Below are 16,480 nucleotides of genomic sequence, written 5' to 3'. Positions count from 1 at the left end.
CTGTGTGTGTGTGTGTGTGTGTGTGTGTGTGTGTGTGTGTGTGTGTGTGTGTGTGTGTGTATGTGTGTGTGTGTGTGTGTATGTGTATGTGTGTGAGTGTGTGTGTGTTTGGGTGTTTGGGTATGTTTGTGTGTGTGTGTGTGTGTGTGTGTTTATGTGTATGTGTGTGTGTGTGTGTGTGTGTGTGTGTGTGTGTGTGTGTGCGTGCGTGTGTGTGTGTGGGTGTGTGTGTATGTGTTTGTGCGCGCGCGTGTGTGTATACATGTGTAGCTGTTTAACCACAGAGCGTGATCTTCTAATTTCGTCCATCCAACAATTAGTTAAATACGGAATCATGCATGAACTAAGAAAGTAACAGGCGTTCAAATTACAGAATGCTTTCCACATCAAACCTGTGAGAATATGTAGCAGAAACGAAGAGCGGTGGTAAAGCCAGCGCTCATCAAGGTATCCAGGTCATGACGTATCTTGTTCAGGTAATCGTCAGAGATGGATGACGTCACAAAGGTGTCAATGACAAAGGTCCTTAACGCCATCGTTATCCCTTTGTCATGGCGCATGCCGTCCAGCTTAGACATCTGCCAAGAGTCCACACTCATCAAATATTTTTCGGACTGTATCGGATTTCACAATCCTTAGACCGTTTAGCACAATTGTAAACTAAATTATGACTAACAACAGTCATCGTTTTCAATTGCTTCGAGCGTCTTTGTTTCTCGACCAGTACTTTTGAATTTGGTACCGTTGTGTTCCTAAGACTATGCACATTCCTTTGATATAAGGCTCACTGTGATAACTGGACCAAACACATGATACTTATATATCAAAGTCAAGTGCAGAGTCTTAGGCAGAGCGCGGTGCCAAAATCAAGAGTACTGGTCAAGAAACAAAGAAGCACGAAGCAATTGAAAACGTTGACTGTCGCAAGCAATAAGTTAGTTCACCATCGCCTTAAGTAGCCAATCAATATCTACATACGTGTATACATCATAACAAGAATTAAGAAAGAAAAAAAGCTCGAGCATTCTTCTTCTTCTTCTTCTTCTTTTCTTCTGCGTTCATGGGCTGAAACTCCCCCGTACACATTGTTTTACCCGAGTTTTTACCCGACTGAGTAGGTTTTTACGTGCATGACCGTTTTTACCCCGCCATTAAGGCAGCCATACACCGATTTCTGGGTAAGCATGGTGGGTATTTTCGTGTTTCAACTCTGACATGAATTACATGATCTTTTTCATGCGCACTTGGTCTTGTGCTTGCGTGTACAGACGAAGAGGATAACGCACGAGCAGGTCACACTAATAGGTCTGCACATGTATACGTTGACCTGGAAGATGAGACCAGCCATTCACGTGTCCATAGTGCTTACCGTGAGAGCCGAGTGGTGACTGGAGTGTGTGATGAGCTGGTCAACAAACCCACGGTGAGGGTTCTCCACAAACTCACTGGAGTCATGATACGTCTTCACCGCGTAGCTGAGAAGTATCATAATATGGCATGTTTTTACTACTACTATTCTTCAACCGGCAACCAAAGAGAAGGCCAAACAAACATGTGAAAGTGGCGTGAGACAAACATCTGGTTTTATGCTTGTGTGTGTATGTGTGTGTGTGTGTGTGTGTGTGTGTGTGTGTGTGTGTGTGTGTTTGTGTGTGTGTGTATATATTTATATGAGTGTGTGCGTGTGCGTGTAAGTAATCTTATGTTTGTTCTTCAGAGCAGCAGCAGTGGGACGTCGACAAAGACACATAAAACAATAGCTCCCCCAGGTTACCGCTGGGCACCAGGTAATCAGAAGACTGACTGCTGACTATTTTTGTTTAGAGTTATAGAAACTGTAGATAACATAATTGGGGAATAGGTCCACAAAGAGAATCGTAATGTCGAGTCGTTGCAATTATATGTATGTGTATGGATCATGACAGCTTTAAACAAAACGAAAGACATAAGTAAATCCTACCGACAACAATTATAATAAGAAAAAGATAAACATATTGCGGGACCACAGACAAGCAGACAGACAAACTGACGCACTAAATACTTACGAGCTTGGAACAGATTTGGAATTCACGCATGAATTACACGCAGCGCCGTCAGCTGCAAAGAAAACAATTATTTGTAAACCAGAAAGTAGAAAGCCTGTGTTGTGTCTAAATGTATTTCAAGTCACAGGAAATTGATGAAAATCATTAAAAAGTAAAGGAGTAAAACCAGAAAATACGTTAAGCATACAAATACAAATAAATAAATGCAGGATTTGTGTCAAGAAGAAAGAAGACATACAATCATGCGGGCTCATTATTCACATAGATTCCATCCCATTCGAGTGGTTCGCAGAGGGAGAAACAGCAAACGAACAAAACACAACGTCTACAAAAAAAGTGCGTAAACAGAAAGACGAACAGAGCGGGCTGACACAAACACACAAACAGGCATGCCCTTACCTTTACGCAAAGCAAGAAACAAAACCAAGATGGCGTGAGTGATATACATTGCAAATGCGCTGCACCCAATCAATTTCCAAGCAATAACTTCGCAGAAACTTTCAGCTGCTTTCTTATATAATGTTATGAACAAAGATTAGAGTGTGTGCTGAATATCTGGACAAGTTCTCGCTGAGAGCTGCGCCGCCAAGAGCTTTCCGCAAAAGAAAGTTTAGAAAAAACTCCGTGGGAGATTTGGTGCTGTAAAAGCAAATACTTCAGCAAAGTCAATTTGTTATATAGGTGCTGTGTGTTCTTTTAACACACCGGTTTTTTCCCCTCCAATAAAAAAACAATCATGTCAACTTGACTAAAAGTTTTAACGTATACGGGGAATCGAGACGAGGGGAATGGTGTGTGTATGTGTGTGTGTGTGAATATAAAGCGATTCCGATAAAATTACTGGACCGATCTTCATAAAACTTCACATGAGAGTTCCTGGGTATGATAAACCCCAGACTTTAATTTCTGTTTTTCGATAGATGTCTTTGATGGCGCCCACATCCGGCTTTTTGTGAAAGTTGAGGTAGCACTGTCACACCCTCAATTTTCAACCAAATTGATTAAAACATTTTAAAGCAATCTTCGACAAATTCCGGACTATGGGATTGCATTTCAGCTTGGAAAAGCTTAACATTTAATTAATTAGTTTGCTCATTTGTCCTTAAAATCGAATTGTCAGTAGCAGATCAAAGAAAATGAATGCAATGTATTCGTCATCTTCTCCTGAATACAAAAACATATATAGATATGCCATGTTTACTCTAAAAAAAAATGTGCTCAAAAGGAAAGAAAATAGGTTTAGTAAGTACTACAGTCGCATACTTCGCGGAGACGAGCGTGTCCTGTCTCGGTCTTCAGGTATGGTTAGCCGAAACTATTTAATTGTAGTCTCGGCGATGACTGGTTTGTGGTGTTGATCTTTTTGATACCGACTGACCAAACAGTGTTTTTATATCGCTCCACGCGACTTGTTTTTATCTGTGGCTATTCTTAATCAAACGACGTGCGTACAGTTCTCTAAGCCCTCACTTCAATAAATCTGAAGGACGCCCGGTACTTATTTTACGTTTTCTTGCCGCGTAAGGTTTATGTTAATGTTATAAATTGCCTTCAGTTTGCTTGTTGACTGATTGGTTTATTTGATTGGTTGTGTGTTTGCTTGCCGGTGTGTTTGTTTGTTTGTTTAGTGCATATTTGTTTTCTTTCATTCCATTTGATCAAGCCCCAATAAAGAGGAGTTTATAAATTTCACTCTGTCTGTCGTATGTATCTGCCAACATGTGCATGCATCTGACCCTTGTTGTTTGATAGTGTTGAAGATTGTTCGTATTTATCATCCATGGCCTGATTCCTTTTTACTACATTATAATTTAAAAAGAAGAAGTAGGTTATCTTTCAGAAATAGGCTCATAAGGGGGGTGGGGGGGGAGTGGCGGGGGAGTAATACACTATTACTCATTTCTGAACCCAAAATTAGAACTAGGACGCGCCCGCGTAATTATGTGTATGTGTGTGTGTGTGTGTGTGTGTGTGTACGTGCGTGTGTGTGTGTATGAGAGAGATCGAGAGAGGGAGAGAGAGAGAGAGAGAGGAGAGAGAGATGTGTGTGTGTGTGTGTGCGTGCGTGCGTCTGTGTCGGTGTTTGTATGTGGAAAACCCTCCTTAGTTCAGTTCAGTAAGACAATTCATTTGTGTGTGTGTGTGTGTGTGTGTGTGTGTATGTAAAACCCGCCTTAGTTTAGTTCAGTAAGACAGTTCCTTATAGTGTGTTGTGCTTGCTGCGTGCATGTGTGTGTGCTCGCGCGTACGTGCGTGTGGAAAGTAAAAGAAATTTTAAGTTGTGTGGTTAAATTCCCTTTGACCATACCCATCTTATTTCTGAACTACCGTGGCTCCAAGGTGTGTGTGTGGTGTGTGTGTGTGTGTGTGTAAAACCAACGCCTAAAGTACCAGCAGGTCCATTCCCGCATAAAGAATAGCCGTGCTAAATGGGCGATTTTTTCTTGAGCCAATCCACTGGGTACCAGTTTCTTTTTAATGTTTCTAATTTATTTTAATTTAATTTCTTTGTGCGTTTTCTTTACATTTGATTGTGTGTATTTAATAGTTGAACTGGAAAGTGCTTGGAGCTTTTATCAAGATTTGCTCTTCCAACTGAGCTACCCTGCTCCCGCCCTAAAAAAGCATGAAATCGGGTTACAAGCATTGCATTGCTAGGCTATCGCTATGACAAATACTGACTGCGTCAATAGCTTTCACAGACGGGGTCAAACCTTGCCTTCATCATTAGATAACTGAACTAACACACACACACACAACAATCTTCATAAAAAGTAACTGAACTTTATTTTTCATGTGTGCAGATATAGCCTTGGTCAGATTTCCAATCACAGTCTGAAATTCAGCTACAGCTTGAAGCACATGTGCAACAACAACAACACACACACACACACACACACACACACATCATGGAAAAGGCCCTAGAGTTGGAATAGACACAGGAGATGGCTCAGTCTTAGTAAAACATGTGCACTATGTTGACTGATAAATACTACAAATAATCAAGCTTAACAATCAACACTGAGAAAGTCTCCATGATATCAATTACTGCTCAATACTCAATACAGGCCTTTTCTGAAAATATAGTATGAGAAATGTCAACCTCTTGACATACATTTCACAAAGATTTGAACTGCCATGTTGTCAGAAGGAAGGCAACTTAAAATTAGACCACAGGAAGTCAGTCTTTGTGACACGTAGCTGTGATTCCTGGTGAAGGAAAGGGTTCAACTGTCAACATTCCTCAATTACACACGCACAAGTTCACAGCAAGCTGCATGTTACGGTGGTCAAGTTTTCTGCATGTACTTTTACGTCTTGAAGGAGCAGATTTGTATCAATTCTGATGAAGAAAACCTTTTCAATGTCAACGTTACGTTTCTTTATTTCCATAAAAAAAGTTCTCTCTGTCCTAATGAATTGCATGCTTTGATTCCTTTCACCTTCACTCTTTGATGCAAGATAGGGTGGTCCAAGTTTCTCTGTACTTGTGCGATTTAAAGGGGCAGAATTTCTCTCTGCCCTAATGAATGAATGCTTTCATTGCATGCACAAGTTCACACAAAGATGCAGGTTAGAGTGGTCCAATTGTAAGCCTGAACTTGTTGGCCTTGAGAGGCAGATTATGTGTCCATCTTGATGCACGTCATGTTTTCACAGCCAAAGGTCAGTGACTTCATTCCATACCAGACCTGTTTACCCTAAACCCGAGGCAAGAGTACTTTCCCAAAAAGTTGAGTGTATTTTTCAAAAAGTTGGTGTACTTTGCAAGCAAAGCCATATGGGGTAGGGAAAATGTACGCGTGGGTCCAAACATACGTGTTTGTGTAAGAATAGCATGTCTTGTGAACACCTTCAGAATTTAACTCCTTCCAATACAACAGGAATAAAACAATTGTATTTACCTGTCAGTTTATAGCATTATAACCAGTGTCTTCCAAACAGATTGATAATGAAAAGATGAAGTTCGTGAAATAACATCTGCGGTTGACAGTGGCAAGTTCATTTTTACAATCAACTCAGCGCGGACTACAGCCTTTTCTTCTGGCAGGATTTGCTTTGCGGGAATGAACTTCATAATTCCTTGGCAGCTTTCAGCGGATTTCTTTGCAGCAACCTTGTCCAGGTGAGTTTTAGAACTGCAGTGTCGTTCGATGTCATATTTCCCAGCATGGGCAATGGAGAAATCTGATTTACAATACTTGCAGTGTGCATGACTTTTTCCCATAGTAGACTCCACAATTCCTGGCCCTTTCTTATATTTCTCCAAGAAAATCTGCTGCTTCTGCTTTTTAGACTTGGTACAGTCATCCGAAACTGGCACATTTTTCCGCTTCATTTTGCCACGATTGTCCAGACGATCGCACGTGCCAACAACTGAACAAGGTTTCCACAGCTGAAGACTCGCTGTCATGGTTATCTCCCTTCGACCGAAACCGGTATCAGTTGTACCATTCCGTAATCAGCATACCAACACCGGAAAACGTATTCTAGACTTTTTCTTAGGCGTATTTTATGCGTGTGTCGCGTATTTGCGTACCGATAATAATTTGGCGTACAAAATACGCCCAAATCGTACTGGTAAACAGGTCTGCCATACACTCAAGTTGACATAAGATGTAGATTACAGTGGTCCAATATTCTGCCTGGTTTTTCACGCCTTGGAGGTGTAATTGTTGTGTCCATTCTGGAGAATGGAATGATTCCCTACAATGCCTATGACTGTCATTCCATACACACAAGTTGACACAAGAAAGATTCAGGGTGGTCCCGTTTTCTACGCCTTGAAGGTACAGATTTTCTGTCCATTCTGATCGTAGTGCAGCAAGGTGAAACAGCTGTGACACATGAAGCACGGGCTCTCCGGAGTAAGCTGGCTCTCATGCACCACCCATCTGTGGACAATAGACAAAATGTCAAATTTTTACAGGAACATCTTTGGCATTATCAAACCGCGAAATGGCAAAAGTAATCTAAAAATGCTTAAAACCTTAGCTGCCAAATCAGCAGTTGCTGCCATACTTTGTCACAGTGGATTGGCAAGGTCATAAATAAACGTTCATATCCTGGCCTTGGGCCCAGCTGAGACAACCTTCATTTGCACACAACATAATTTCATTCATTGAAGACTACCTGTACTCGTAAAATGAATAATGCATTGCCTGGATTTGATGAGAGTTCACCTTTCAATACAGAACCCTCTCTATTGTCTCATAGTCTATCAAGTGAACGGTAGATCTGTCCAGAAAAGACACTTGAAATGCAGGGTCACTTTTGAATGGAGCCCTCTCAACACAGGTGACACTGCACATCAGAGTCGTCAAGCTTAGCTCTATTTATAGAGTGCAAGTGTGCACACACATGAGGGAACGCATGCATCTTAGTGTTCATGCGTTTGTGTGTTTTGTTTTGTTTAATTCTGAGAACAAAATCACAGTATATCTCAGTTAACGACAGTTGATGATCATATGACTCTAGATGACTAGGGCGACACTTACTTAGCAGTTCATGATCATGTGACTCTAGATGACTAGGGTGACACCTAGCAGTTCAGGATCATGTGACTCTAGATGACTAGGGTGACACCTAGCAGTTCAGGATCATGTGACTCTAGATGACTAGGGTGACACCTAGCAGTTCAGGATCATGTGACTCTAGATGACTAAGGTGCCACTTACTTAGCAGAGTCCATCATGCAGGCTCTACAGATGATGCGCCTTGTGATGGTCTCACTCAGTAGGAAGGGGTAGATGCTGATATCCTGCGGGTCTTCACACTGAAGCAACCTGCCAACACACCAAAGTAATGTATATTTATTATTAAGAACCAATTATTTCCATTTCCAGACTTTTGTCATCAAATAAATTAATTTCAATATGCTCACTCTTCGTTAAAAAAGTCAATTTACTTGTAAAATATACATATTTCTTTTGAATACATCACCTCAATTTAACTATAAGGAGAATTTGAACTGACGGAGTATGGTGCGCATGTGTGGAGGGTCACTACCGGTAGGGGAGACTACTCCCACAAATGGCGCACTGGCTAAGTAGCCAAGAGTTAGCAACCTTGACCATTTATTGGTTACAAGGTGCTACTCAGTCTGATACTCATAAGTTGGGTAACTAGGGTCTGTGGTTAAATTGAGGTGAGTATTCTTAGAAATTGTGTTTGTCACTTCCATGGGGCGAAGTCTGGACATGTCCCTGTGTTGTATATTCAGACTCTATGATGTCATTAACTCTCAACAGTGCTTGCTATTTTCCTTGTTTTCTCCATTTCATTACATGAGGTTTTTCAACAGCTCATCGAGAATGCAGGTCTGATCGCATATTTTTGTGTTGTATATCATTGTGTTCACAAATTGAAAAAGCTCTAATATGGTAAGAATAAGATTAACATAAAATTGCCTGAAGAGTCACCTGACACTATGAAGTCGTTTCCAAAAGTAGATTGTCCGTGCCCATTTTTTATTCACTTCACATTCAGATAGAAGAAAAAATCCACAATTTGTATCTGATTTAAACAAATCTGAGGTACCCGGTATATTGAAATTCAAGCAGTTTTCTGTCATTTGGGACCATTTTCAATGTTAAGAGTTCCTAAACAAATAAATTATGCCTCTTGAACAAAAGGACATGGCAACGTAGATTTTGTCCATGTCGTCACTACTGAGCAAACATAATGCCAGACAGGGAAAACAGACGATAGCACATGATTAAGCTATCTCATATATGAAGATACGCATGTTATATACCATAGGCATTGACATTGCTGTTGGTATTTATCTACCCCCTCCCCGCTCTTTCACTCCGTTCCCCAATATAACAGTTACACCGCCCCCTCGCCAGCCACATATATGGTGAACTCAACATTTCTATTCAAGATAGTAAATCAGACATTTTCTGTCTACTGAAAACACAGATAATCGATACAGGTCCTGCACTTTATCCTTGTCTTTATATTATTTCCTTTTGTCCCTGGGTGGCCGAGTGGTAACGCACTTGCGCTCGGAAGCGAGAGGTTGCGAGTTCGACCCTGGGTCAGGGCGTTAGCAATTTTCTCCCCCCTTTCCTAACCTAGGTGGTGGGTTCAAGTGCTAGTTTTTCGGATGAGACGAAAAATCGAGGTCCCTTCGTGTACACTACATTGGGGTGTGCACGTTAAAGATCCCACGATTGACAAAAGGATATGCGCCGAAATGGCTGCGATCTGCTGGCCGATGTGAATGCGTGATGTATTGTGTAAAAAAATTCCATCTCACACGGCATAAATAAATCCCTGCTCCTTGAATATGTGCGCGATATAAATTGCATACTATAAAAATAAAAAAATAAAAATAAATCCCTGCGCTTAGAACTGTACCCACGGAATACGCACGATATAAGCCTCATATTGATTGATTGATTGATAGCATGCATTCTAATTTATGCGTGCGCGTCATGACAGGAATGGTGTGATTAGGCTAGATGCCTGCATATGGTAGTTTTTCCCTACAATCTAGGCAGTCACACTCCATTTTATGAGATCCATGCTGGGTGATTTTGTGTTTCTGTAATCCACTGAACTCTGACATGGATTACAGGATTTTTTTCCGTGCATACTTGGTCTTGTGCTTGATTGTACACATGAAGGGTGATAAGGCACTAGCAGGTCTGCACATAAGATGACCTGGGAGATTAAAAAAAATCTCCACCCTTAATTTGGTTTAAACAAGTTTATTCAATAAATTCCATTGGTACTATTACCGCATACATGAAATAAGGAACATGGAGCACAACAAGCTAGGCTTATGAGCGTACTCTTAAAAGCAAATGAAATTTGGCGGACGATTTTAATATAACAAATTTGAAATAATGTCAAAATAATAATGGTAAATTATGGTAGACAAACATGTAACAATAAAAGGGAAAAAAACAAAAGAAAAAAAAAACCAATGCTAAACTAACAACAGTACTCACACGCGCTCACACACTCACTCGCACACACACGCATACAATGACTTCCACATGGTTGAAAATAGAATACTACCAGAACAAGGAAATGTAAACAGTACTGCACATGGTCGTTTCGAACATGGATGAGATAAATGCATTCATTATTCAAAACGTTTGCTTAATAAGATAAACCTGAATAACTGGTCAAATATCAATGCATTTTCGCTGTCTGACTTGTCTCTATTGCCATACAGAAAATCATCAGCGGTTAGCAAATCATAGTTGGGCAGTGTTGACAAGGTGACTTCACGTATTTGAAGAGATAAGGGGCAATGAAAAATATAGTGCTCCGCATTTTCAACAGGATAACCACAAGTGCATGACGGGTCGGGAATTAAATGTCTGTCAAATAGATCACTATTTAGATTGCTGATCCTCAATCTCAGTCTGCAATGGATAATTTCTGATTTTCGATCAGATGTGTATCTATACGAGGGAACAACAGAATCATCAGAACTAATACGTTTTTTAAATAACCCAATAGAATCAAGTTGTTTTACAGTATCTGGAAGCTCATTCCACAGGGAAGTCGAAGACAGAAAAAATGACTTTTTATACAATTCAGTTCGAGAGTGGGGAGTCTGTCTGTCAAGTGGTCTTCGTCTATGGTAAGGGTTCACAGAAGCAACGAGAGGAGGCAGACGTTCTAGTAAGTATGGTGGCACGCGTGCATTAACTAATTTGAAATACAAAATCAATGTGTCTTTTTCGCCTCTCCTTCAGTGTTGTAAATCCTGATTCATCGTACAATTTTTGGTGACTCGTGCCACGAACTGCACCTATAATGGTTCTTATGGCATCAAGATGCAAGTTTTCTAATAAAGTAGCTAATCTGTCAGAACAGTTATCCCAAATGACGTCAGAAAAATCAAAATGGGGAATAATAAAAGATTTATACATAAGTTCAAGTGCCTTTCGGCTAAGGCGATACTTATAGGACCGAAAACATGAGAGAAGAACACGTACTTTAGATATAATTGACTGAACATGTGATTCCCATTTGCAGTCGCTCTGAATCAGTACACCAAGATGTTTGTGAACGTGGTTTTCTCTCAGAATTGTTCCATCAAATACAAGAGGAAGGGTTTCAGGCATTCTATTTCCAGAAAAGGTCATCAAATCTGTTTTTAAATTATTGAAATTAACTTTCCATTTTTTCGCCCAGTGTGCAATTTTGGCTAAGTCTGCATTTAAGATCTGTGTCCGCGTGTTTGCATCATTTAGAGATAAATACAAACTGGTATCATCAGCAAAAAGTTTAATGACAGATTCGATATTAATGACAATATCGTTAATGTACACAAGGAACAACAAGGGCCCCAGAACAGAACCTTGGGGAACACCTGAACAAACACGTCCGTATGTCGATTTCCTGCCGTGGATAACAACGGCTTGTAACCTGCCAGTCAAATAATCTTCAAACCATTTTAATAAAACACCTCTTATGCCTATAGCATATAATTTATGCAACAAACCCTTGTGCCACACTCTGTCGAAGGCTTTTGATATATCACAGAAAACAGCCTGAGTCGTCAACTGCTTATCTAAGGATTGACAAAAATCGTCATACATACTCAACAACTGAAAACTAGTTGAATCACCAGGAATAAACCCTGACTGAGAAACCGTTAATAAATCATTCTCTGTGAGATATCGAAAAACATGGGCTTGAACACATTTTTCCAATACTTTTCCAATGCAACTGAGTAATGAAATCGGACGATAGTTACTGCAGTGTTCTTTTTCACCTTTCTTATAAATGGGATTCACATGAGGATTTGAACCCTAACCTTTCCACACAGAAGACTGATGTCCTTATAACCAGGCTACGCAACCATCTTATTCTAATATTGTAATAACAATACCTATTTGGAAAATGCCTCACATGATCACTGGTATCCCAAGACTGCTTTTGATCCGATACAAAATGAATGTTAATTGACCTGACAGCTGAGCAAGTTTTAACATGAATTAAGTGTTCAGTTTTCGCCAGCGTCTGAACACGCCATGATTTGATAACTAACATGTTTGGATGCTTCTTAGTTACGGTGCAATAGTCCTCTGAACAGAGACCTCACAAATAGCCGAGTGTTGACTTGTTGACTGACCTGAGATCTGTGAAGACGATGACGTGCTCACAGTTTCCCTGATGTTGATAGAGGTAAGGAACACCAAGCTGAATATTCAGGTCCAGGAATACTGTGTCCTCCATCTGAGCTTTGCGGAAATGTGGGTAAGATTCATGGTCGTTCTCCTTCGCCCACTTCAGAATGGGTCTGTGGAATAAAGAGAAAGAGAAAGGGTTGTATGTAGCACTAGCAGCGTAATAAAATCATACATTTTCATAATAGGAAAATGATGTAGAGCGAAATGAAGATTTCAACCGTGCTTAATTTCTCTTAGTCTTACAGGATTTGAAAGTGAGATTTAATTTTTAACTCCCCCCCCCCCCTCACAAAAAAAAAATCAGGGGGTCATTTTGCAAACTTGGGCTACAAATGACCTAAGAACTTCTTAAATATGGAGCAGAAGAAAAAAAATAAGTGTGTCACATTGACCCACATGAATTGTTCTGAAATTGTTGCGTCATATTTCAAAACTCAGCTCTCTGTGTCTCATGAGAAATACGGTTTCACTATGGTTCAATTATACAAACACGCCATGTGCCCAGCCTGCTCAAGTGCTTTCCATTATGCCCCATCAGATTTTGTGGGGGTCAAATGACCCACAGTTTTTTTTCTCCCAGCCTGAACCCTGTTTCACTCTTATACGAACACAAAAGCGGTCAGTTAATATGTGATCAGTGAAACTGAAGCTGTGTAACAGTTCAGACAAAGTAGGATTGTGATAAAAAAAAAGTCTGATCACAGATCCCATTTACACTGTTCGACTTGAGTTGATACATGTACTTAACATATGCTTAACTATGCAGATGAAAACAGTGTCCCTAAAGTTTTGTCACAAGTCAAAAAGAGTCAAGGATCTTGGGAGAACATATCTACCGGATGACAATCAAAAACAGTTGTTAAAACAATACACTGTCTCACAACAGCTAGACACACGCAGAGAAAGCGTGCAACACATACTAAACATGCAACCTTTGCTGCAACTTACTCGCTGTAGTCTCTATTGTCTGCCTCTCTCATGTCATTGTAGAATGTGTTTTCAATAAAGAACATGCCAGACTTGTAGGTATGCTGGAAAAGAACAGAACATTCTATAAGAAATCTCTTCTTACACATCTACCTAGACACACTTGTAAACCACCCCGCTTCCTTTCCTTATACTAAAACGAACAGGAATAGACGGCTCCGCTTAGCTCTCACTGAGGTCAAACAAACCTGTGCCCATGCATAAATTACAAACAGCAATGTAAGGGGGGAAAACACCTTCCTCTCAGATAAAACCAAATACCTACAAACTTGCACAAAAGTGTAACAGTGTTGTTCTCAGGCTCAGAGGACAATAGGTTAGTTTGACCTGGATTGAAGATATCTTCTTCTTCTTCTTCGTTCATGGGCTGAAACTCCCACGTTCACTCATGTTTTGCACGAGTGTAAGACCGTTTTTACCCCGACATTCGGGCAGCATACGCTGATTTCAGGGGAAGCATGCTGGGTATGTTCGTGTTTCTATAACCCACCGAACTCTGACATGGATTACAGGATTTTTTCAGTGCGCACTTGGCCTTGTACTTGCGTGTACACACGTAAGGGGATAAGACACTAGCAGGTCTGCACATAAGCTGACATGGAAGATCAGAAAAATCTCCACCCCTAACCCACCGGACTTTTGGCCAGGAACAACTTCTGATACAAAATCACTACACCTTAGCGGGCGTAAGGCCCTCGTTAGAAACGTGGGGAAAGTCACTGAAGTCTCCAGCCACAGCGTCGTCCTTCACGCAAATGATCCTGTCCTTCAGATCCGTCAGTGGCTCTGTGCCCAGAACTTGAAATACCTCTCCCTGGAGGGACAATAAACCATTGAATAAGATATATACAAACACATAAGAACAAATGCAGAATACTACAGTATTTGAACTTCGGATAAGGCGCTATATAAATAAAGAGAATTATTATTATTATTTATTCACTATGTTACTCTGATCCTGTCTCTGAATTCACAGTAAAACTTGTGGAGAAAATGGACAAGAGAACAATAGACAGAACTAAAATATCACACCATTTATAAAATAAACTGAAGTCACTAAGTCTACAATACTACACATTATTTATGGCTACAAATTTATTCTGAATAACTCTTTTTCCTTGAAATTAAACCCGTTACTTACTCATCATAGCAGTAGTTTATTTTATTTTATATTATTTTTGCAAGCACTGAACACAGATGTTCTACATGTACAATATAAAAACAAACTTACTGGCTTTTCACAAGTGAGGGAACAAATGAATTTTGTGACCACTTGAACAGTCAATCACCTGACAAAAACTCAATCTCCCAGCCACTAAATTTGGTGAAAAATATGAGAAAGACCGTAGTACATGTACAACCATTTTAGACAGTCAAAACTAATCATTATAATAAACAAAGTGACAAAGTCTTTCAACCATGTGTCAACACTTTGTATACACACACATTTGGCAAGATGGCAGCTTTAAGGCGCTGGCGGTAGACCTTGACAGTAAGCACAACATTCGGATGCAGAATGCTATTCTCAGGCGCAATTTCACTATTCTGACTCAGTGGTACCTGCAAAAAAAGTTGTTTTAAAAATTAGAAGTGGGATTATATATATCAGAAGGAACCTTAAAAAAAGAAAAGTTTAAAGATGTGATCATCAAGAGGTAAAACCCAAACATAAAGAATTTTTATTTATGTAATTTCAACATCAGGAGGTACTATACCTCCAATTTAAGGGTGTGTGGAAAACTATGTAAGAAACGAATTCGAGCGACTCCAACTAAACCCTCCACATATTATTATGCACTTTTTCCCCTTTAAAATACTGACTTGACACAGGTGAGGTCCAGATCTTTGGACAGTCCTTTCATTTTCAGAAGGTCATCTTTGTCAGCAGGTTCATCACCACATTTCAATGTGTCCACACTGAAGACACACACAAGGAATAATTCATAAATATATATATATATATATATATATATATATATATAATAGAATGACGTCAAGAGCGAGAATGCATAGAAATTACGTCATGAGCAAGGGAGATCATCCTTTACTCTGTGTGTGTCTCCACCGCCTACATTCCAACAAGGAATTTTGAAAGCAAGGAGCACACTAGAGGTAATGGAAGAGGTGGGGGGCAATGACCTAATTGATCTAGAAGAGGTAATGACCTCTTCCATTACCTCTAGTGTGCTCCTTGCTTTCAAAATTCCTTGTTGGAATGTAGGCGGTGGAGACACACACAGAGTAAAGGATGATCTCCCTTGCTCATGACGTAATTTCTATGCATTCTCGCTCTTGACGTCATTCTATTAATAACTTTTCTTTAAAAGTACAAGCGATCGAGTGCACATTTTGGCATTTTTAGCAGCGCTCTCATTATAAATTTCTAATTTATATATATATATATATATATATATATAACATCAGAAATTGTGAAAGAAACAATTGAAAGTCAGCAGAGACTTTCTTCCGAGATTTGTTAAAATCTCTTAGCAGAGAAAGAGAGAGAAATAAGTATCAATTCCACACTTTGGCCTTAAATCAAAGTGTTTCCCTTCACAGATATCCCCTTGGGGTTGTCAGATGAGGGTAGTCTCCCATGCCAACAGAAGCTACCATTCAGAGAGTGGTTTGCTTCTTAGTTGGATACCATGGGTTGACAACTCTCGCCATCAGTACCACCTGACCACTGATGAGACACAATAGTGTCGAAACACGTGTCTGGTCTAGGTACAATAACAATGGTCCTCCTCAGGACTAGATGACCTTGTGATACGTCCCCCACAAAGGGACTTTGCTCTGTAAATCTCGGTCCCCATTGAGGAGGGTCTGATGCTCCCAATTGATGGATATCCGCAGTCCGAAGTACCTGCCTGACGGTACTTGTCGCTAAAAGCTCATCTATTCTGAGGAGTGGCGGCCTTTTTAACAAAAAAGGAGAGCACATGGTGAGCCTGATATCACCCCCAGCTCTACACAGTACGGCTGACCATCAAAGACATAAAGTGGCAGCACCTTCAGCATGTCAAGGAGGTTTTTCCAGTAGATTCATGCCAATACTATGATGGTCTACCCCATGGTCGTTAAGCTCTGCATTCTCATGAGTGGTCATCCTGCATAAAGTTTTACTAGCTGTTCAAGACATTTAGATGACAATTGCACTCAAACTAAGATATCTCATTGTTTTCAAGGAATACCCTGTTTTCTGTGCATACAAAAAGGCTCTTGTATGGATGTTTACGCTTCCCTGCAAGTAAAGAATGTAATGTACTTATGAGCTTCAGTTTA

General features: G+C 40.1%; 2 protein-coding genes across 3 annotated transcripts in view; both read right to left on the bottom strand.

The window, feature by feature from the left end:
* LOC138975433 (uncharacterized) overlaps window positions 1-2,687 on the bottom strand; it is a 10,339-nt gene extending 7,652 nt beyond the window's left edge. Inside the window, exons 1-4 of one of the 2 annotated variants that reach the window (XM_070348118.1) lie at window positions 2,445-2,687; window positions 2,046-2,097; window positions 1,370-1,475; window positions 393-578 (exon numbers count right to left, since the gene is read on the bottom strand). In XM_070348118.1, the coding sequence (XP_070204219.1) occupies window positions 393-578; window positions 1,370-1,475; window positions 2,046-2,097; window positions 2,445-2,493 (393 nt within the window). In that variant the 5' untranslated portion in view covers window positions 2,494-2,687. The remainder of the gene's footprint in view (window positions 1-392; window positions 579-1,369; window positions 1,476-2,045; window positions 2,098-2,444) is intronic. The other variant, XM_070348126.1, reaches the window with a different exon arrangement.
* A 2,138-nt stretch (window positions 2,688-4,825) lies between these two features.
* On the bottom strand, window positions 4,826-16,270 carry LOC138950638 (snRNA-activating protein complex subunit 3-like). Its single transcript, XM_070322356.1, has 8 exons — window positions 16,266-16,270; window positions 15,017-15,050; window positions 14,642-14,755; window positions 13,872-14,009; window positions 13,157-13,239; window positions 12,151-12,318; window positions 7,724-7,831; window positions 4,826-6,940 (listed from the first exon to the last, which is right to left on the bottom strand). The coding sequence occupies exons 1-8, from the start codon at window positions 16,268-16,270 to the stop codon at window positions 6,823-6,825; spliced, it is 768 nt and encodes a 255-aa protein (XP_070178457.1). The 3' UTR covers window positions 4,826-6,822.
* Between the last annotated feature and the right edge of the window lie 210 nt (window positions 16,271-16,480).

This window comes from Littorina saxatilis, linkage group LG1 (genome assembly GCF_037325665.1).
Source record: "Littorina saxatilis isolate snail1 linkage group LG1, US_GU_Lsax_2.0, whole genome shotgun sequence".
Classification (NCBI taxonomy): Eukaryota; Metazoa; Mollusca; class Gastropoda; order Littorinimorpha; family Littorinidae; genus Littorina; species Littorina saxatilis.
Note: the sequence above shows the minus strand (reverse complement) of the source record. Positions and strands in the feature narration are given on the sequence as shown.